This window comes from Hesperophylax consimilis, chromosome 4, assembly GCF_061612785.1.
Source record: "Hesperophylax consimilis isolate HC1 chromosome 4, BYU_Hcon_1.0, whole genome shotgun sequence".
Classification (NCBI taxonomy): Eukaryota; Metazoa; Arthropoda; class Insecta; order Trichoptera; family Limnephilidae; genus Hesperophylax; species Hesperophylax consimilis.
The window spans coordinates 39,455,096-39,478,067 of record NC_142839.1 but is presented as its reverse complement, the minus strand read 5'-3'; the positions used below and the strand labels follow the sequence as shown (position 1 = coordinate 39,478,067).

Sequence of the window (22,972 nt, the reverse complement as noted above, 5' to 3'; positions counted from 1 at the left end):
TATATTGCTGTTCAATATTTCTAAACAAAATGTTTCATATTTTAGTTTTTATGTGGGTCTTGCATTAAGGCGAAGTACTAGTATTGATGCTAAATCATTTGTTTATGGATTGAAAATTTGATAGTTGGAAATATTTTATATTCTTTAATTAAAAACTGAGAGTAGAATCTAGGGGGTTTTGATAATTATTTGATAAATGTTTTTATAAGGCCAGAAAAAATGAAGTATCGGGCACATAAAAACTATTTTGAACATCAAAATCTCCTACTTATTTCCGGTTAGAGTTTTATTTTATTATGTGGCCAATAAAGTACTTTGGAAAATGATCGCAAAACATTTAAATATTTATACTTGAACTTGGTAAAATTAAATAAAACACACTTTTTAGAAAAAAAAATTTCTTGTATAAATCATGACAGGCGGCTGGTGTTAAGTGTAAATTTAAACCTTATCGCTATCTACATAAGGAGTGTTTTAGTTAGCGGGACGATTCCAAATGTCGTATAACCTTAAGTTGTATGTTAGAAAATAGTTATGATTCCATTACATTGTTTAAGTAATACTTTGTTTAAGAACGACCGTTTGAGTCCATTATTTTGATATTAGCGCATTTTAATCTTCATTGTCGGTTTTAGGTATTTAGAGTGTTACTTGTTCGCGTTTTATAGGACATTGTCCTAGTGAAGAGTCTCTGTAAAGAAAGAATTTCATTGTAGGTATTTAGAGTGTTGCTTGTTTGCGTTTTATAGGACATTATTCTAGTGAAGAGAGTATGTAAAGAAAGGATTTCATTGTGGGTATTTAAAGTGTTGCTTGTTCGCATTTTATAGGACATTATCCTAGTGAAGAGTGTATGTAAAGAAAGGATTTCATTGTAGGTATTTAGAGTGTTGCTTGTTCGCGTTTTATAGGACATTATCCTAGTGAAGTGTGTCTGTAAGGAAAGTATTTCATTGTAGGTATTTAGAGTGTTGCTTGTTCGCGTTTTATAGGACATTATCCTAGTGAAGAGTGTCTGTAAAGAAAGGATTTCATTGTAGGTATTTATAGTGTTGCTTGTTCGCATTTTATAGGACATTGTCTTAGTGTAGAAAAGAGTTGTTCTGTAAAGAAAAAATTTCGAAAAAAAGAAAACCAATGATAAAATTAGGATTAATTCGGACACACAACACACGTCCGTCCCTTCAAGAATACGTTTCCATTATTAGCATAATTAAATATTTTAATTTTTCAGCCAAACTCCTGCTGTTCTACGCCATCTTCTACGCGGTGCTGGCCGCCCTCTTCGCGATATCCATGAAGGGCCTTCTAGCCACCATCAGCGACACGGAGCCAAAGTGGAAGTTGGACGCCTCTATTATTGGTAAGCGGAGATTTAATACCATTTTCTGCTGGTCCTGAAGCTGCCTAAAGACACAGACCAACCGATTCTTCCATCCGATCGTCCTATCCTTTCCAAGCCCGTTGTCCGTTGATAAAAATTTGTCTGGATAGTCACACCAAATGGACCCACATATACCACAAAAAGTGGCCCATTGAAAATTATTAATGCTCTCCTGCAAGAATTTTCTTCAAATATATAAATTTCTTAAAAAAAAAATTTTCCATATTCGATTTTGTCATTACAAGAAAAAATGTCAAAAGTAGTATAGTTATGTCACTGATCAAAATCAATTCTTGATTCCGTAAGATTCGTCGTTCCCACCACCACACACAGCAAGAAAATATCCTTTAATAAAATTAAGATAATGTTGGTAGTTCTTAATCGAACAATACAGTTAAAAATGACGAAAGTTGATACAGTCGATTAGCTTAGTAGTCAGAGCCATACCCCGGCAAGACAAAGGTTCTGGGTTCAATTCCAAGATGTTACCGAATCTTTTTCTATTATACATTTTTCGTTTTAGAGTCAGTGGTTAATATTGTCTTTGATTAAAAAATAACTGAAGTTATTTCAACAATTTTACCAACCCGAAATTCATTTTTAGAATAACTGAACAAGTATGGTCTTATTTTTAAATACATCTATTAGAATTTCACTTTTGTTTTCAATATTGAATGAATGCAAATCTTTAAAACGGAAATTATCCCATTTCCCGACACATTATCGAGCTGAGACTCGGCAAATAGACTCGTTGTCGATGACAATGCATTCTACCAAATGGTGGCAAACACGTACACACACGCGGACTTCATATGCATTTCTCTGAAATCGGATGACATTACAGCAGTACGGAATAAATGTTGGTCCTACACGATCGACATTTGGCGAGGTTGTTAGTGTGGTAGACTGGGAAAAAAGGTACAATTCATTTTTGATAAGCATTTTTGATTCACGATCTACTTATATTAAGTAAGTTTGAATATTTGTGAAAACATGCTTCGCATCTGTTAGGATGGTTGTTTCATAGATTTTGAACATTTCATCAAATTTCAACGTTCATTTGCGAGTTTTGTGAATGTCCTATTCAAGTTCTGTTATTATATCACTATGGGCCAGTTACTTGACAGAACTGAAATAATAACAGAACTAGAAAAGAACTTTCACAGAACTTGAAAATTAACTTTGAAATTTGAAGAATCGTTCACATTCTCTGAAAGAACCCGTCCTTAATGTAATGAGTTAATTGACAAATTAAAAAAAGTTGACATGCAATCCATAAAACCATTTTATTACACGTAAATCAATGCATAAAACTTGTATTTTATTCGGGATCAGTTTTACGACCATACTCCAAGCCGCGAGGGAGAACAATAAAAAACACAATTAATTTTCTTCGTCGATGTTTCAATTAGCCATTCTGTTTACCTGGAAACTGCTACAGCTAGTAGCGCCTAATTATCAACTTGTTGAAAACATTACTTTAATTTTTTAATTTAGTTTTTTTTCATCCGTAATGAATTTTTTTTTAAATGTGAAACCGCCAATGTGAGTCCCAACATCTGAAGCTAGTAAGACTATGGCATCCCCAATCGGTGTATATTTTGATGCAAAAGTACCTGGTTATTCAGATCTAGTCATCAAACACGGCGAAATTCATATCACGCGGAGAAAAATGATCCTGTTAAAAAAGTGACAACATGTTTACGGTTCCTGATAAAGTATTAGGCCTTCAGAATATATTGAGAACACGTGTTATTTTCATAGTACAATATATTTTGTCAGTATCAATATCAGTATTTGTATGAACACGAGTTCCGCCTTTCGCATAAAATATTTGCTGGTGACTGATACTTTGCCACGAACTCTTTCAATTCAATCGTTATAGGCCCGCAGTCCCATTTTAACAGGAAAACGAATAATTTTTAATACATTAACAGTATTTCACATCAGTAAGTTTTCTCCGTGCAAGCAACGTTTCAATTCTTAATGGTGGTCTTACACAAGGACGATACTGAAAGTATATTCCACTATGGAACGTGCCGCAAATATACTATATATTATAATTTAGTAAATTGTGAAGTGACAAAAAAAATTATTCAAATAAAATTTTCTTGCGCACGCCGCGATTTGAACCCACTACCTCCAGAGCCTTACCCCTCGACCACGAAGGACTACAATGTGTGTATTTGATTTTATTTGTAACGTTTGTCCTCATACTTAGGTGTAATGGTCTTCAACCAAGTCATTTTAGCACCCAATTGATTTTTTTAAATCGAATGACAAAATTAATACATATCTGTGATTATGGTTATTTTAAGTCACACGATTAAGTACAGCAACCGTTCAAATCATCCCATATCTAAGATTATCCAATATTGTTTGTATTTATCTGAAAATGTATTACAAACTCTGTCAACAAAATGTTACCTAACGACATCGAAAAAAATCATGATATTGGTTTACCTATTTTTTTTGCAAGGACATTTAATCAGTAATAATTATAATAAGTTGTTTTTTCCGCAGGTACAAATCCCGGAGTAGGCTTCCGCCCCCTGTCCGATGAGACAGAAGAAGGATCCCTCATCTGGTATGACTCCAAAAACAAAACTCAGATTAATAAATGGGTTAACCTGCTCAACGAGTTCCTAGAACGTAAGTATCCCCCGAAATTTTTTTTTGAAATAAATCAAAAAAATCATTCTGCAGCATTGCTGGTAGTTTACCAGTGTTCTGTTATCGAGTCAATATATCGAATAAAATATATAACGAATCGAATCGATGCTTGAAAAAATCTGATAAATCGGACGTGAAGAAGTAACCTCACCTCATGAACCCGGGCACCCCTGATAGCGTAGAAAACCAAACGTAACGAACCACTTGGGGCGACATTTGGCCGAGGTGTTGATGTCCAATGAATGATTTTGAAGAGCAGTGTCGTTGTTAGGAGATTCATCGGAGATTATTGAAAAGATAACGGACAATATAAAAATGTTTTTAAAATCAAACAAATAGACGTGTCAAAACCATCGAGATGTCTATGGTCAAAACGAATGTTCATACATGAAAAAGAAAATTGTAAGTTTCATCATAGATATAAATGCAATAAAACTTCAACGGAATTTTTATTTTATCTTTTCATAACAGCCTGGAAAACCATACTTACCTATCTACGTAAGTATGGAAAGCTGAGTCGTGCAATAAATACATAGATAACACCAGTTCATTTCAATTGTTATCTCAGTCTGAGAATACGAACATAAATTGAAAACGTATATTCAGACATAATTTCAGTTTACCTTACCTATCTGCAGGGTCTGTATTTTTATAAAATTATTGTACAACAAATCAATCATACATTTACAGTACAAGATTTCTTATTTTTAACATTCTTAACATTTGACAAGATAAGTACTTGTACAAAAATAAGGTCAAGGAGTAATCAAATACTATCAGATATTTATGCAATCCAGTTGATTCGTGGTCAGCGATCTAGGAAAGCACCCCAATGGCTTCATTCAAACAATCCAGACAGTCCACACAATGAAAACAAACATTCCCAACTACCAAATAAATAATTAAGCTTTCTAAAGGGCAAAATCAAGTAAATGAAGTCATTTCTGACTATAATAATAATTATTATTAAATTAGATCATTTCTGTGTAGTGAAATTATTACTTGATGCTTGTTCCCCTTGTCTAGAGTATTAGTCGCACGTCTCTGGGATTCAGGGCGAGCCTAATGGCCTCGATCAAATTACTATAATTGCGCTGTCCAATAAGATATTACGATTCATAGAAACTCCGGTTTTCGATTGAACGATATCTTCATCATTCACTGCGATAATGTAGATATATTTAAGTCAAGTTTTATTTAATAAATCTTACAGTGAAATAATTAATTAATGCTCATTTTCGCAGTTTACACAAACAACAAGAACCTCCCCGGTGGAGGCAGGAACCAAGTGGTGTGCGACTTCGACCGCCCGCCGACCCCTGGCAGCGTGTGTGAGGTGGACGTGAGCTCCTGGCACCCGTGCACCACAAATGACTCCTACTCGTACGACCACAGCTCCCCATGTATATTTGTAAAGCTGAACAAGGTAAGAGACTTCACACACAACAAGAACTGAGCAAGAACCGCCTAATTACCCCAATTCGTGCGAACACTGCTCGCTGTGCATCTTCCTCAAGCTCACGAGGTAAAATACTTCAATGACAACAATGATTCCTACTTGTACGGCTAAAGTTCGTCAAGCAACTTCATCAAGCTAAACAAGGTAAGAAAGTTCACTGACAACAAAATGTGATCAGTAACCGCCCAATGACTCCTACTCGTACGCACACACAGCTCGCCATGCACCTCTTGTCAAGCTGAACAAGGTAAAAGTTTTCACTGACAGTAAGAAGCGAACAGGAACCACCCATTTACGCCTATACTCATACGACCACAGCTCACCGTGCATCTTCATCAAACTTAACGAGATAAGAGACTTCACTGATAACAAGAAGTGAGCAGGAACCCAACTATGACTCCTACTCGTACAGTTAGCTAATTAACAGTTCCTACAGCTCCCCATGCACCTTCGTCAAGTTGTGCAAGATAAGAGACTTCACTGGTAACCAAATGGGAGCAGGAACCGCCCAATGACTCCTACCCGTACGATAACAGCTCGCCAAGCATCTTAGTCAAGCTGAACAAGGTAAGTGATTTCACTGACAACAAGAAGTGAGCAAACACCCAATGACTCCTACTCGCACGGCCACAGCTCGCCATGCATCTTCGTCAAACTAAACAAAGTAGGAGACTTCACTGAAAACAAGAAGTGAGCAAGAACCAGACGCTGCACCATTTCGACGGCATGCGGGAGGTATGTAACTGAACGGTGTGGAGGCAAACACTGCATCCTTAGACTTAGGTAATTGATGGCAGGAGTCGAAATTAAAAGTAGTTAGAAACCTCAAGAATCATAAGATTGTAAACAAAACAAAATGCTTTTTGTCGAGTCCCTTTCACCCAAAAAAAACTCAACAATCCCATTTTGAAACGTCCACGTTTTCAACAAACAATAATAACAAAGCAAACAGTAAAATCTTAGCACCCAAAATCATTAAACACGGGGAGGATGTATGGTTGTCTGAACACTGTGAACTGGAAATTATCATATTTCCTGTCTCGTCCAACATTTTTACCAGTTTAAAAACATATCGGTTAATACTATCGCAATTTTACATTTATAAAGAATTAGATTAAATAAATCCGTTTTACAGGATTGCAAATCCAAAATTTTGTTCAAGCCGGAGACAGGCAGAATAATTCTGTTAAGTTAAGCATCATGACATCAATAAATTAATGACAGTCTGCGGTGACCTTAATTCTAGGTACATTGAACGGAATATTTTCTAAATTTTCCTGGTATCATTAAAGCGAGCATATGGATTATGTTTGCCTTATCTTAGGGATTATTATAAAATAATATTCATTTTGTGTTATGTTTTTTTTCTATGTAATGAATTTTTTATGTAAGTTTAATACCCTAACCAAATGCACAATGGTGATCCAAAAATGAACATTCTTATCTTATCGGAGATTTCACAATCTCACGCATTTTACGTAGCGGAGATAAATAATTTACATGCACGAGTTTTGTAAGTTACTTCCGAAATGTTTACCGTAAATTTATCATCACCCTCGCATAAAAAATAGGTACTTTCCAAAAGTATTACCAATTTGACTTAGCTGTATATTTACCTTTTAGCACTACGAACGCTGCATTTTAATACACGGTGTCCGAAAACTCGTATTACAAGCAGAAAATTAGTGAATCTACATCATATCAGATTTTGGGGTGTATTTTTCTTTGATTTGAGGTTACGTTTTCGAGGAAATCGGGTTCTAAGATGGAATTTGTTATGTAAAATTTAACAAAGATCGTTCGATACGTGGTTAATATCAGCAATTTAATGTATTTTTGTAAAAATGAAAAAAAAATGGGTTTTCTATGTGATGGAGGTTCACCAGTTAGTCTGCTAGTAGTGCGAGTTTCCGGGCACCGTGTATAGGTTGAGATATTTTCAGTTCACCTACTTATCTAATGTTCAAATGTTTTCTTCAGATTTACGGATGGCAACCAGAATTTTACGATGATCCCAACGACCTCCCAGTAGAAATGCCCGATGACCTTAAGTTATACATCGCAAATCTGCCAGCACAAAAGGTAAGCATATTTATGATTCGATTAAAAACCCTTCCTAATTTCTGGACTTTGGGGAGAGCTCCCTGTTGGCAGGCTCCACTCATTGCTCTAATACCAATTGCCAGTATTACAGAGATGACGTGTGTGTTTTTTTGTTATTCCAGAGAAAGCAGGTGTGGATCTCGTGCACGGGTGAGAACCCTCTGGACCGCGAGCTGCTGGGCGGGGGGATGGAGTACGTGCCTGAACATGGGCTGCCATCTTACTACTTCCCCTATGTCAACACTCCGGGATACCTCAGCCCGCTGGTGGCCGTCAGGCTGCTGCGTCCTCCGAGTAAGTCTAAACATGTCATCCTTTTAGCCTTCTCTTTCCATCTTCGTCATCGTCCCTTCTGTTTCCATCTTCACCACAACCCGTCATACTTTTGTCTTCTTCATAATTGCTTTTGCTTCCATCATCAAAATTCGTTAAGTACGGAGAAAAATAAGCATTGTTAATTTAATTAATTATTCGCAATCCGGTTAAAACGGGATTGCAGGCCTTCAATGAATGAATTGATAGGTTTCCTGATAAACTTTTAGTAAAATACGAATGTATTATATAGTCCTAATAGTTTGGCATTTTGTCATTATACATTACCAAGTGTTCCGATGTACTAGGAATTTACTAATAGTTTATCAGGAAAAGGCCTACCCTACAACTCCCAACTACGCCTCTGGACAAACTCCAATAATGAAAGAATACATATTTATAGTGGGGTTACAACGTATTTCGATAATGTGAGTATTATTTGAGCTTATAATCACCATAAATAGCGGCAATTTATTATTTAGGCCGGTATGTCAAATCACTTAATACACCGAGAAAATTTGAGAAACGAATCGAAATTGTGCAAAATGAGGTAGCGTTATATTAGTAGATAAGCTCTTTATCTACAAAACATAAAATCACACTTATAATAATGTCCATCACATGTCAGATGCTCGAATCGTCAATCGATACAAATGATTATTGTATTAACAGCTTGCTGCTATTTCGTAAGCTGAACTTTTCTGGGAGGTCAGACAGATAATGTCAAAGATCGTCAATACGGCGAGGATTTAAATTATTATGACATCAATTTACAGAGGTCGAAATAGAAATTAAAATAGGATCAGAAGATTAGTTAAAAATGGTCACTTTTAAACATAGACGCCTAGTAAGTGCACTGAAAATCATGCATTTAAAAATATCGTAACTGGTATAGACAAACTTTGTATATTTGTATTATCGTATGGAACATAAAGAGTGAAGCTTTGAATTAAGAAGGAAAAAAACACAACCTAGGTCCATGCTTTGAATAGCGTATTTTCAGTGATTTAAAAAAAAAAAATTATTCTTGAAAAAAATATATTAATAAAGATTCTAAAGTATTTTTATTTCATTTTTACGTTGACGAATAAATTTTCTATAACGTTACAATGTGCCATTTTCGATCTGCCACCCAAAACGACAACTTCGTTTTTATTCGTGAATTCGGCGGCGTTGACGTCACGCCAGGCGACGTTGGTGACAGCCGTCTAACCATACATTGGCGTTGTCTATATCATAATGACGTTGTAGCCTATTGGAACCGTTTCTGAATGTGCGGTTTTAGATCGTTTTTCAAATTCATAATTATGAATGAAAATACTAAAATTACATATTTTTAGTAATATAATCATTGAAACAGACGCCCTCCGTGGTTGAGGGCTAAGGCTCTCGACTAGCGAGCTGGAGGTCGCGGGTTCAATCCCGGCGTGCGCAAGTAAATTTGATTTGATTAATTTGGGTTATTTCTAAAATTATATACAGTAATATGCGGCAAGTTCCAGGGTGGAAGATACTCTCAGTATCGCCCTGGAGCACCACCATTCAAAATTGAAACGTTGCTTGAAATGGCTTTGGCCGTGTTTGGTGACCAGATCTGAATAGCCAGCCCCACCTTCCTCTTAGCCATCGTCTTTCCCTCCCCATTACCTTCAAACTCACAACATACCCGATTGGGGATGCTATAGTCTCACTGGCTTCAGACGGTTGGGACTCTTGTGCAGTTTCATATAAAAAAAAAAACAAACTTTAAATCTTCCACACATTTTAACGGTATTCATAAATTGTGGAAATACCCCATTATGAGATTTTTGATAATTTTGTGGTTTTATTAAAGTTGCCAAACGGCTGAATTATACAGGGTTTTCCAATAAGAGGTGTTATTTTGATATTCAATTGTAAAAGATTAATGGTTTTGTTGCTTGTGTGGTATACAGCACCGTCTTGTTGAAAGTAAACGCTGACCAGATCAATATCATCTAATTCCAGCTATAAAAAATCATTAATCATCTCTCCATAGCGCAATCCATTCACCGTAACTGTTGCTCCAGTCTCATTTTAGAAAAAGTAAGGTCCAATGACTCCGCCGGACCATAAACCGCACCAAACAGTCACACGTTGAGGATAGAGAGGCTTTTCAACAATAACTCTCGGGTTTTCCGAGCCCCAGATGCGACAATTTCGCTTGTTGACGAAGCCACCGAGGTGGAAATGGGCCTCATCACTCAAGATGATTTGCATTTGATTCACTCAAGTGAATTTTAATAATTTCAATGCGTTGTTGAAGCGTGTATCGTTCCATTTTTATGAATGGCGTAGTTTCTACTTGTCAAATGTCGAAAAATGAATGCTTCAAAAGTTACATCTACCGAAATAGCGGGCTATTCAAAATAACACCTCTTATTGGAAAACCCTGCATTTCAACACTCACAGAGATTAAAACATTTATAGAAGGCTTGAATACACGTCGACAAAGAGTAAATAACAATTAATAGCGTAATTAAATGGTATTTTCCTCAAGTGCACTTTTCTCTAGTAGCTTAATCTAGATTATAAAATACATTTACTGCGATAATATATTCAGGATGCCCTGTATACTATGTCCTACGATACTACGTAGGCAGGGCCGGCCTAGTGCGGGCGCAATTGGCGCAGTCCGTAATCAAAGAACTATCCTCAGTGCATAAGCTAGCAAGAGCGTTTGTAGTGTATACAGGGTCGGCCCTAAGCGGGCACAACTGTAGCAGTTCGCTCCGGGCACCGAATTCTCAAGGTGCTGATAATATCTAACACCTTATAAATCGCCCTTGAGGTTATTTTTTATAAAAACGGCGCTACACGGAAATACAAATCATCCGAATGTTTACAATGATCACCTACGGTCTCCTGGTTTTGAAAAGGGGTGCCAACAGTTTACACGCGCCAGGCGTATGGCTCAGGGCCGTACGCATATAGGTACTCTAAATAAGAAATAAGAATTCAATTCCCAGTATACTGTCTCCTTCTTTTTTGATAATATGAGTACTTCTGTATTTAATAGCATAATTTTTATAATTGACCTGATGGTGGTATGGAGGTACCGAAACCGGTAGACAATAAAATTTATCAATAAAGTGACCTAAAACCAAGTATTTTCATTTCATTTATTTAAAATTTCAATTCACAATGTGTTTTGCTTCCTTTGAAAAAAAATAATTAAAATCTATTCTACACACCAGGGTTAGCATCAGATGTTAGCGCATTATTTTAGGTGAATCTTCACCAAACTGCGTATTACTAATCTGAACCTCGTTTGTATATTAATTAAATTATTTTAACTCACCGTCTGTCACATGTCATTTTTGATAAGAGTTAACTCTTAACTCTTCCAAGCCGTCTGGAGCTAGAGACTATGACATCCCCAATTATTGCGGTATGTTGCGAGGCTGCATGTAGTAGGGAGGAGAAGGAGATGGAGAAGAGGAGAATGGGGAAGTACCTGGCTATTCAGATCTGATCACTAAACACGGCTAAACCCATAGCAAGCAACGCTTCGAAACGTTGAGACACACTTTTATTCGTTTAAATGTAATCGTTACTGACTTAAATGTCGAGTAGCAAGGCTACAAAGTAAACACAAAGAAACTAATATTACAATACATATTATTGTGTAAGTGTTTCCAAGTATCTGCTTCATAAAGCGATAAACGCGTAGACTGTAAAATTATTCAAATGTAAAGACCACAGATATCGCATTAGTTCGAGGGCAAATGCTATAAAATTTGGTGCAAACTAAGTGTACTTTGTATTTTAAAATGTTTGGTTTTTACAACGCACAGTGGACGGCTTGAAAAAAAAAAATTAACAAAACAATAAAAAAAAATGTTCTCTTTAGCATATCACTTTAGTGATGTGATGATTATAATAGGTACGTCAAGAACTTATTTAATAGCAGTTTTAATTCCTGGGCGAGGGTGAAACCATTATTTACCCTGCCATAATTTGATTACTTGCTGTAAAAAACACACTCGTAAAAAGCATTTAATTTTTGGTTTACCATAATTATACATTAATGAATTAAAACCACTTATAATTGTCGCCGGATTTCTGAAGTACCCTTCGAATGTCAGGATAATACTAAAACTGTCAAAAACTTTGTAATATTGTAATGGAAGGGTAGTTCCGAAACCGATCAACAATTGTATTAAAAGAAAGTAGTTTAAAACAAATTAATATATTACACCAACAAAATTTCATGTAATTTCTTCATTTCGTCCACTGTGCATCGCTAAAAGTTAGAACCCCGTCACAGTAAGATTGCCCAATATCGGTATTTTACGTAAACGGTAAAAAAACTAATGATTAATATGTTTGCCCGCGGGTTCTGAGGTGCAGCTTCATTACTTAATTACTTAGCCGGTTTTATGAAGGGCGGGAAATTACAACCTTTAATGAAAAAGGCGTCCGTGGGGGCCTATTTGCCGCCGCCTGCTCTATGTGCGTCGTGTCAACTAAATTTGGCCCAAAACCACTTAAGCCCGCGATACTCGTAGCTCGTAGCTTCAGCCTTGTCGCTGTTGCCGACCAGCCTCCCTTTAATCTTGTTTGCCGATAATAGACCCAGTCAATAGACACAGCGCTATACGGCTTCAAATTATTGTCATTTATAGTGCGTGCATACCCATGTCCCATACGCCATGTAAACGAGCCATATTATGTTTTCTAGAGTGGAAAAATACAAGTCGAAATATTCTGAACGTAATTAAAAACGTAGTCAATATCAATTCATTTATAAACTACCTCATACCCATAGAGACATGCAATTAGAGGCGCTATTGCATACCTACTCATATCTCGTCTAAACGTGACCTATTATTAGAACGAGATAAGCGGTGCGCATCGATCAGATTCTGTAGGTTTAGTTAGAGCGTACGAGGTAAAAAAGTGGAACCAATTTTTCAGCTTCATGTCTCATCTAAATATAATACATCAATGCTTATACCGCGCATCCATAGCTTAGGTAACCAATATGTAGAAGTAGCAGATATTTTTAATATAACCAAAATAACTTACAAAAATGCATTTCTGATATTTTTTTAGTTAGAACACTTTTAATTTACTTACATTTTGTTTCATAGGATATAGAGTCTGATTGTAAATTTAAATCATAGTAGCGAATAAAATTTTGGCGCCCCTTGTCAAAACCAATAGACGCTTAGGTACGTGATCACTTTTATTTTTATTTATTTATTGGATGATTTTTATAGCGCCGCTTTTGCGAAATATCACCTCAGGGGCGCTGTACAGTTAATGCAGATATTACAAAAAAATATATAAATATTACAAATTGAAATTGAAATTAAGTTAAATAAAATGAAGAACAGAAACAGGTGACACGGAGATGGAGAATCTGCTGCAAGAATCCGTAAGCAATAATATTCGGATGATTCGAATTTTTGTGTAGCGCCGTTTTTATGAAAAATAATCCCAAGGGCGATGTGTAGGACTGTTAGGTGTCGGGTTTTATCAGCCCAATTGGCAATTCGGCGCCCGGAGCAGTCTGCTCCAATTGCGCCCTCATAGTGCCGACCCTGTAATAACAACTAATAAAAGGTTTTATAATCCTTTTTTCGTATTTTGTATCCTTGTTTTATTATGTATTTAAATGTAAATAAATAAATGAAAATTAACAATTTTGTTTTATCTCACATTATTTTTTTCAATACTACCTCCCTTCGTGTGTCTTGTTTTTTTTAAATGCAGATACCTACCTACTAGTGATGCTTCAAATAAAGTTTTAATTGTGGCTAATTTATTCAAATCTATTTAAAATCAGATTATGATGAGAAAAACAACGCTAAAAGGCACCTTCTCATAGTTTTTTTTTCAGATCGAAAGGTTCCAAAGATTAGTAAAGATATTTTACATTATCTGTGTTTCATTATTCCAAACTTTTTTTAAACTTTCGGCAGGTACTATCGATCTTCATAAATAAATTCAAGGGTGTTTTCCTGTATGTTTCAATGAATGAAAACAATATAATATATTAACATGTTTGTATTAAGATGATTTCACAAGGTCATGATTATGCAATGGGGTTAAGGTCGCGCAAATGAATATACTATTTTAACTGGTCGTATATCGACACGATAATAATAATATGTAGGTATATATTCCATATGGAGATAAGTGAACCTCGTTTGAAATGTGATTGATAAGAAGGAAGTTTCGTCAAATATAATTCTGATAGATTTATATGGTCAGTATTATGAACAGACAATTTCATACATTACACCTATTACGTGTATTGCAAACATTAGAATGGATAGGTAGATTTGACTTAAGACATATATTATACCATCGTCGGCTTTTCTGTAGGCCTTTTAAGATATACAATGTATCTCTAGAATGTAGTGCCCGAAAATATATTTTTACGACTTGATTATAAAACATAGACTTTTCTCAACTTTCTACAAATATAATATGCATGTATTATATATGTAAACCTTCCGGAAGAAATTCTATACACGATAATAAAAAATAATCTCAAAATCCATAGTTTTGAAGAACTAAGAGCACAAACAGACAGACGCGGATAGCGACTTTATTTTATACTATTTAAATATTATTTGTTTGCGCCCGTACATACACAATATGAATATGAATAAATCGATTTTTTCGTTTAAAAACTCAATTCTTTCGTTTTATCGATGATTTTATCCGATATATTATTTGTATGCCTTTCTTGAAAAAAAAATGTTTTTTACGGGCGCAAACAAATAATTCGTCTTAATAATTTATAGCATAACTTGCAAAAATTGTATTTTAATAAAATAAATTAATTAAAGCCATCTACGAACGCGTAGATTATAAAGTACGTCGCGATTAACCCTAATAAGAAGCTACGAGTACAAGCCACAAACTGTATATTCTTGGTATACATTATATTGTCGGTTATAGGCATTAACATCGCCTGACAAACGGAGTCTAGAAACGTTTGACTTCAAGCACAAAACTGGTTTTTATTTATTTTGTAAATAATTTTATAAGAAAACAAAAAAGTTAATCAAGTGAAACTGTCACAGATAATCTTAGCTATGATATTGTATTTTTTAAATTGTTTCTTTACGCGTTCATACATTTCTATTGAAAAAAAATACTTTTTAGAAGTTTAAATTTATATTTTTTATTGAATAATATATTTTTTTATTTGTATTCTACTCAAACGAAACGATAGGAAAACCTTCAATTTATCTAAAGCATATTTTTTGGAATTCATAATGTACACCAATTCGTTATAAAGATTAATCAAAATAGTGATTTGGCATTAAGCTTCGCCGCTCTCCAATATTCCAGAGTTTTCCTTTAGACTCACATTTCGAACATAATATTTTAAATACCTTTCATGACAATGCTTGGTTTGGTAAAAGACAATATTGTAAAGAAAATTTTGTTTCTTTTTCGCAAATTTAGCATTTCAGATGTACAGAAAGAGACGTTTTACACAATTTGTTGTTACTTAGTCCTTGAATAAAGATTTTTAAATAACCGAACATGCTCTTTTATTATTTAAATACATTACATACCGTTTTGTGTTTCGATTTTATTTTCTTGATTTCAATGTATGAAAGAAATAGAAACTTGAAAGTGGAAATCAACATACTTCCCGACATCCGATCTAGCTGAAACACGGCAGACAGACTCGTTGTTGATGACAATGCATTCTATCAACATTTGGTGGCAATCACGTACACACACGCGGACGTATACGCATTTCTCTAAAATTGAATGACATTACACCAATTAATATTCGAAATTAATCTCTGTCCTACCCAAACGGGATTCGGCTCAGTTGTTAGCGTTTTTAAGTACCAGTCCGTGGGGAGGAAGGCTCAATCCTCAATCAAACTAAAAAAACTTTGAAATTTGCGAGGTACTAGCCGGCCCAAGAGATCATAAACGCAACTAGGTCGTAAATTGAAAATAGATATACTATAGTAACAAAAAAAAATTCAAGGGTTGATTTTATATATTCGCTTACTTGCCACTTGTCTGCCTATTTAATTTAACTAACTTTACCTTATATAACACCGTATGAGTTGCCCCTTTAGCCTTTAGTCCTTTATCATGTTGAAATATATCTATCTATTTGTATAAATATGTTAGAATAGCCGTGATCTATTACCTATTTTGTTATCCGAAAGAAGTATCTTCATTTTGCTGATAAGAAGTACATTATGTTATACGCCGAGACATGAAGACATAATAACACTCTCAGTAGGTAATAAAGTAGATATCAATAACACTTACCTTATCTGTTTCAGTGAACCGCATCATCAACATAGAGTGCCGCGCTTGGGCCAAGAACCTGCAGTACATCGGGGGGCACCGCGACAGGCAGGGCTCCGTGCACTTCGAGGTCATGATTGACTAACACACACAATAATAACACCACAAAAATCTAATACTGTGACTCCTCAACTTCTCATCTCCTGATACGGAGACTTTTACAATCAGTTCGGATATGTTTTAAGATTTTCACGGCCAATTCATGGTAAAAATTCCGTACTCCGCTTACGTCTTTACGGACAAATTAATTAAATAACACTTAGCTTGATGTCCCACAGGTCGGTAAAAAATCGACATAGGCCGAATACTGCAAGACCCTGCGCATAAAATTAAGTTCGCCATAGTAAGGCAACGGTCTTGCAGCTTCGGTTTATGTCGATTGCTTACCGACCGAGCTTAGTTTCGACTTAATTAGGTATTAGAAGAAAACAACTATTTACGTCGGAGGGATGGAACAATGTGCATTAAAGTTCCAATTTTTCTCAATAAATGTTCAAATTTTTCCAAATTTCAATGCCATATTTAATCTTGTCAGTGTGCTGTCACATTTGCCGGAAGGTTCCGCTTCAATCTACACATGCACAAATTATTATAACCCGAACTCAGAACCTAATAACCTACTTTTTGATTTTTTTCTGCATCTCCCCAGATATAAGCAGTTGTTTCTCTTACTAATAAGTTGAAACAGTGTGTTATTTCAATAATTTGGGTGTATTTAGAAGTAAACGTGGTAAAAACATTTTAACCAAACCTAATACTACTATAATATTTTACTTTTGGGACATTCAACTTTTAAACTTTTCCTCCTATTCCTTGCATCTGCATTTCGGACATCATTAAGGTCCGTCTACACGCTTAATCTTACTTGCACAAACTCTAATTTGCACAAGTAAGCATGTACGTCAAGTCGGCAAAACAGTATGGCTCGCAAAAGGCTTGCACGAATGTTAATTTGTGCAAACTAAATTTGCTATACTTTTCACAAGTAAGTAAATGCGCTAAGGTAGCAAAACTTTATAATGCGCAAATGGCTTTCATGTATACACTTCAAATGATTGCGACTTTTGCAAAAAATGATTGCTCATGCATGTTGCTGGGTGTAGACAGACCTTTACAGAGTACATCATTAAGGAAGAGAGGATATATTATGTACAAGACACAAGAAGATTTATTTTGTTGCAAAAGTCGAACAAAATAATAATAGTTTAAGCCAGAAAGTTTACTTTGTTGGACTGTTAAAAGTAGTAAAATATATGTCTAAACGCATTTTTTCTGTGCTCGCAACTTATTTTATGTGATGATGAAAGTTTGTTTTTTTTCTTTTATTCCTTATTTAGTTTATAAGCAATAATATTTTATTTGACAGGAAATCTATAAATACCCATGCAATGGGTAAAATAAGGATAATTAGTGTTTTTATTAATCAAACAAAGTTTTTTTTACTAAAATACATCTATTTTTATTAATAGATGAATTTAATTATTATATTTATATTTTACTTAGTATTGAACCTTCCTCCCTGGGGACTGGCTCTTAACTGCTGTGAACTTTTAAAATGTCTTTTAAAACTTAAAAAATATATGTTTTTTGACTGAGGATTGAACCTTTCTCACCAGGGACTGACTTACATGAGTGAACACCGCTATCAACTAATCCCCCACATACCCAATTTCTACCGATTTATAACCACTTTATAGTTAACTTCAATATATATTACATAATACAAATATAATAACTATAGTTAAGTTCCAAAAAATATACACGGTGTCCGGAAACTCGTAGTACAAGCGGGAAACTTGAGAATCTACACCACATTGGGAACCCAAAAAAACATAAAGTTTTTTGTTTTGAGCATTTTCACAAAAAAAAAAAAAAAAAACCAAAAAAAAATATTTTTCGGCTATTTTAAGGTTAAAGTTTTTTCTGGTGTGTAGGGTTAAACAACAGATGTTTTAACCCTGCAGAGCAGAAATATTTTATGATTACACCGGGTTAAATGAAGGGTGATTTCAAAATAATGCTTCAAATCCGAGTTTCTTCATTTGTTTTACTTTCAAATAGTTTTAATTAGTTGGGTACTTTGATCTTCAGTAATAATTTATAAGAATTTGATTAAAAAAAAAAAAAAAAAGTCAACTTCTAACTCGATTTACTCGATAACGAAAGCTCAAATCAAAAAAATATATACTACAAAATCGACTCCTAATGTGATGTAGATTCACCAGTTTCCCGCTTGTACTACGAGTTTCCGGACACCCTGTATATGTTATATTTTAAGATAATATCTATACATTTTTTATGCCGAAACGTTAATTATATGAAATTCCCTCGATATAAAAAAAATCGCAAAGTAAGCTCCGAAAATTATTTAAAACACGTTTTGTTCTGTTATTTAATACGTTATAGGCATGTAAATGAGGCATTATATAATGTCATCCAATTTCAGAGAAATACGTGTGTGTGCGCATGCGTTTGCGTGAGTGTCACCAAAAGTTGATAGAATGCATTGTCATCGACAATGATTCTATCAATTAATTTATCCATTCAACTAAGAAAACAAATCGAAATTCAAATAGATGTATATAAAAAAGATTTGTTTATGTCGAAACCAGTTGGCATAAACCTTAAGTTAGTGTGTGTGTTTTTTTTTAATGCTGTAACGTTATTCTTTGCTTTAATGTTAAGTTTTCGTCAAAACTAATTCATTGTGAACATATTGAGCACAGAAAACAGGAAAAGCGTTTATATGCCATGAAATTCTGACTTAAAAATTTTCTTCTTGTATAATATTATGAAGTTAGTTGGTATATTATTATACATAATATTATTTTGTGCCCACTTAAAGTTAAATGTAACGTTTTTTATAATCTAAGCGTTCATATATGATGTAAATTGAATTATTTTATAAAAATACACTTAATTCTTCCAACATACAAATACGATATTGGATTGAATCACCGATACAATATTGTATTTGTATGCCTTTCTTGAAAGAATTGAGTTTCTAGTGATACCTATCTATCTTGTACCTAGTGCATATGTTTGGCATGGTGGTTGTAAATCATAAAATTAGTTTAATTATGAATGTTTAAATAATTAGGCTAAAAAGTGCAATTTGGTTCCAACGATTTATTCATTCTTTCCCTATTTTGTGTTGACTACCAAAATTTCACTTTAGATGTCTTGTTTTTACAACAGTATTTTTAGTTTAAAACTTAAGTGTTATCATTTTATAAATTAAATTATCATTTAAGAAAACGCGATTTTCTTTAAGAAACAAAATTGTTTCTTATCGAATACATAAAAGACAAATTGAGAACTTAGTTTCTAGTACAATATTAGTGTAGCAATTAACAAAACCCTTAAAATGTACTTAGATTAGATTATTATATTTAGACACAAAATTCTAATTATTAGATTTATATGCGAAATTCTCATTCATTTCAATTTCGCTTTGTCATGTTTTATTATGTAGAAATTATTATTTTTCATGAAAAGATTTAAATCTATAAATACATTTTTTTAATGTTTCTTTGTTTTTCCCGTTCGCGTTCCTATACCATTCATTGGATTGCGATGAAACTTTTGATGTTTGTTCTTATTAGTGCCAGGCATAGACATATGAATATTAGTAGACCTGCCCTAAGTGATTAAAAGCGTATTATCCCCACTCCCCATACCGGTTCCGTTGGAACCGGCTGGGCTGGCGTATGGCCTCAAAAGAAATTTGAAAACATGACGTCATCATTCTTGTGCGAACTATGGTCGAGGCATCATCGGTTCATTTTACGAAATAACACGGCAAAATGTTGACTTGTACTATGAAAACTTGTAAAAATAGATGTGAAAAGGAGAATAAACCCAATTGTCGTATTACATTCCATATATAAGCATTATTTTACTTTATTTTAAGCATATTCACATCGTATAATATAGATCAGTTTTAGAAACATATTATACTATCATATCGAGAAACGTCTGGACGCGAAACACAAAGCTGGTTGGTTGCTGGGAAGTAAATTATGAACATTTATAAAAGTGTCTTAACTAAATACTTAAACGAAATATTCGACTCTGAAAATACAACCGAATTTTTTTGCCGAATTTGGACTTCGCAAATTTGTTCATAACGTGGCGAGTAATTTGTGCTCCCATGTAAAAATGTCTATTCATTCCAAAGCAGATTTTACTTTTAAGAAGTAAATGGTGATATTATAATGCGAGATGCCTATTTACTGTCAGATTGGTTTATTGACGAATCACAGTCAGCCTTACGCCCTTCGTTCTTCAACAGTTGATTTTACCCCTCGCCATTATCTTCTCGTCTATTAATTCCTATGTCTGTGGTGCCAGGAGTGTCTAGAGTGTGATTTGAACGGTATAAGAAGTCAGGGAAGCTTGAGAAAGACTTAACCCATTATATCTGCACTGTAATGAGATACGGAGTCGAATTAAACTTCAACATAATGTTCAATCATTTTTAAAAGTAACAAAGTGGATGTCATGATACAAAATGAAGTGAATGGTAGAAAAAATCAAGGATGCCCGAGGAAGACATGAATCAATTCATTATGTGTGGTAAAATGAGATGTAAGTGATGAACGAAGAAGGAGGTGTAAGGAGAATGTATGACATGAAAGTGAATGGTTGAAGAGGTTGAGGATACCCGAGGAAGACATGGCACGATCAAGTGAAACTAATTAAGTTACAATGTAAAGAAACAAGTAACAAACAAAAAAACAACAAATAAAATTTATCACAATACCTTAAAAAGGCACCTAGTTGACAGGTACGTATTCAACATGAGTTAGTACATTATCAAATTGTTCCGGATTATGCTTTCATTACCTTCGGAAAAAAATTCTACGTAATAATGTAAGCAAAAGGAAAATATAATAATAATTTTGTGTGAATTTTATTGTAATATTGTGTAGAAATGTTTCCTGAAAGTAATGAACTTTCCCTTTACAGGGCTTCTTCAAATACATGTTTTTATTGGTTTTTTATATAAATATATTCATAACATAAAGACATTATGAAAACTACCTAATAGAACAGGTCTATATTTTGTTACTTAAGTACTATATAATCGTTATAATACATTAATTTGTAGAGCCGTTGAATCTAGTATTTGTTTTGGCAAAGATAATTTAGGTACTGCTTATTCTAATGTTTGTTGAAAGAAATGTATGTATTCGTCCCGATACGACTTACACAAGCAACTTGTGTCGCGGCGAGTGTTGGGCGTCTCTTTATATATAACACTAATGTCACATGGCCACCATATATACCCCAATGGATTGATAAATAGTCATTGCGATAAAAGTCCCTCGTGTGCGCCTTGCTTAGAGTCAACCGAATGGAGTACCTACCTAATATTTAAAGGGAATTGGCTGGTCTGGAATAAGATCTCAAATGGATGGGTGAATCTTATACTTGAATAAGCTGAAGTTCAAAAATATCATTCGGGAAAACATTTTTTTTGTTCATTTGTCATAAAATAAGTAATAAACATGCATTAGGGCTTATTATTGTGGCTTTATAATTTCATTAAAATTTCATCATTTTTTTCATTTTAGCAAAAAAAATTCCCACTCTTCTGTAGTTAGTTTACGGACTACATTGGTTTGGATGTAATAAAAAAATATTGACATTTTCTCGAATTCTAATGGATTTCCAAGTTGCAAAATCGTTTGATTTCAAAATTGTTTGTTTAATTATTTTATTTATAAATTCGTAATGAAGAAATTGAATTGATTCATAATCTCGATTATATCCATAACCTCCTCAGTTCATTTCTAAATAATAAGTTTGGCTTAGACCTTTCAACAGTTACATAACCTTATGTGCAGAATTCACAAACGGATCTGCTCGGGAGACAGATCTGCACGCATATTCCTGCGACCGGCTCAATCATCAGTCCACACTCCGTCTATCCGTCACGAGCCGATCTGTGTGTGAATGTACGCAACGGATCGGCCCACCGAGCATGACTTTATTCGCAGTCGATGATCATGGGGTCATTCAGTTATGGTATGACGATTTTTTTTCCCTGGATTTCAGATCAAATTTCCCTACAACTTCAAAGTTTGCAGAATTCCCCAAAATACTTAAAAATTACCACGATTAAGTTGACATGTTTTCACTACTAAACTAAAATTTTAACTTTGTGCTTTTTCCATTTTCCCTAAAATGTTTTTTTTTTGCTAGAAGTAGGGAAAATCCCCTAGATATACCATCACTGTAATATGAGATGCTCGCCGCTTGAATGTCTGAATTTCCGGATAACCGGGTGTGTGTTGCCTTTGGCTGATTTGCTTTGCGGACAGATCCGATGTGTGAATTCTGCGCAATATTCTCGGAGTTTAAATATTTGTGAAAATAGTGCCATCAAATATAATTATAGTAAGTATGTAGGTTTTATTATTTATTTTTTACTCTGTTGCACAATAAGTTACCATTTTCCATACAGATGCATTAGATAAATTCGCACCTCAGAATAAAAGCGGCACAACTATAACGAAGTGTTTTCAGCAAGAATGTGTCACAAGTAAATGGTCTTCAATAACGATGCCATCTCATTGTTATTGCTCAAGCAGCGAATTATTGTTCTAAAGGTTTTGGATTCCAATGCTTGTCATGTTAGTATGTTATCAGTGTAGTCGTTTTTATGTTTACAATGCTATTTTTACCTGTTTATTCTGCCGATATCAGTA

At 34.4% G+C, this 22,972-nt stretch overlaps 1 protein-coding gene and 1 long non-coding RNA gene across 2 annotated transcripts in view; both read left to right on the top strand.

The window, feature by feature from the left end:
* Window positions 1-18,010, top strand: part of LOC149424708 (sodium/potassium-transporting ATPase subunit beta-1-like) — a 50,230-nt gene extending 32,220 nt beyond the window's left edge. The window contains exons 2-7 of the mRNA XM_089631476.1: window positions 1,235-1,363; window positions 3,908-4,036; window positions 5,302-5,483; window positions 7,497-7,598; window positions 7,742-7,913; window positions 16,232-18,010. Coding sequence (XP_089487602.1) covers window positions 1,235-1,363; window positions 3,908-4,036; window positions 5,302-5,483; window positions 7,497-7,598; window positions 7,742-7,913; window positions 16,232-16,341 — 824 coding nt within the window. The 3' untranslated portion in view covers window positions 16,342-18,010. The remainder of the gene's footprint in view (window positions 1-1,234; window positions 1,364-3,907; window positions 4,037-5,301; window positions 5,484-7,496; window positions 7,599-7,741; window positions 7,914-16,231) is intronic.
* A 512-nt stretch (window positions 18,011-18,522) lies between these two features.
* On the top strand, window positions 18,523-20,961 carry LOC149424707 (uncharacterized). Its single transcript, XR_016302083.1, has 2 exons — window positions 18,523-19,867; window positions 20,610-20,961. It is a non-coding gene; the product is annotated as an uncharacterized LOC149424707 (long non-coding RNA).
* Window positions 20,962-22,972: the final 2,011 nt, after the last annotated feature.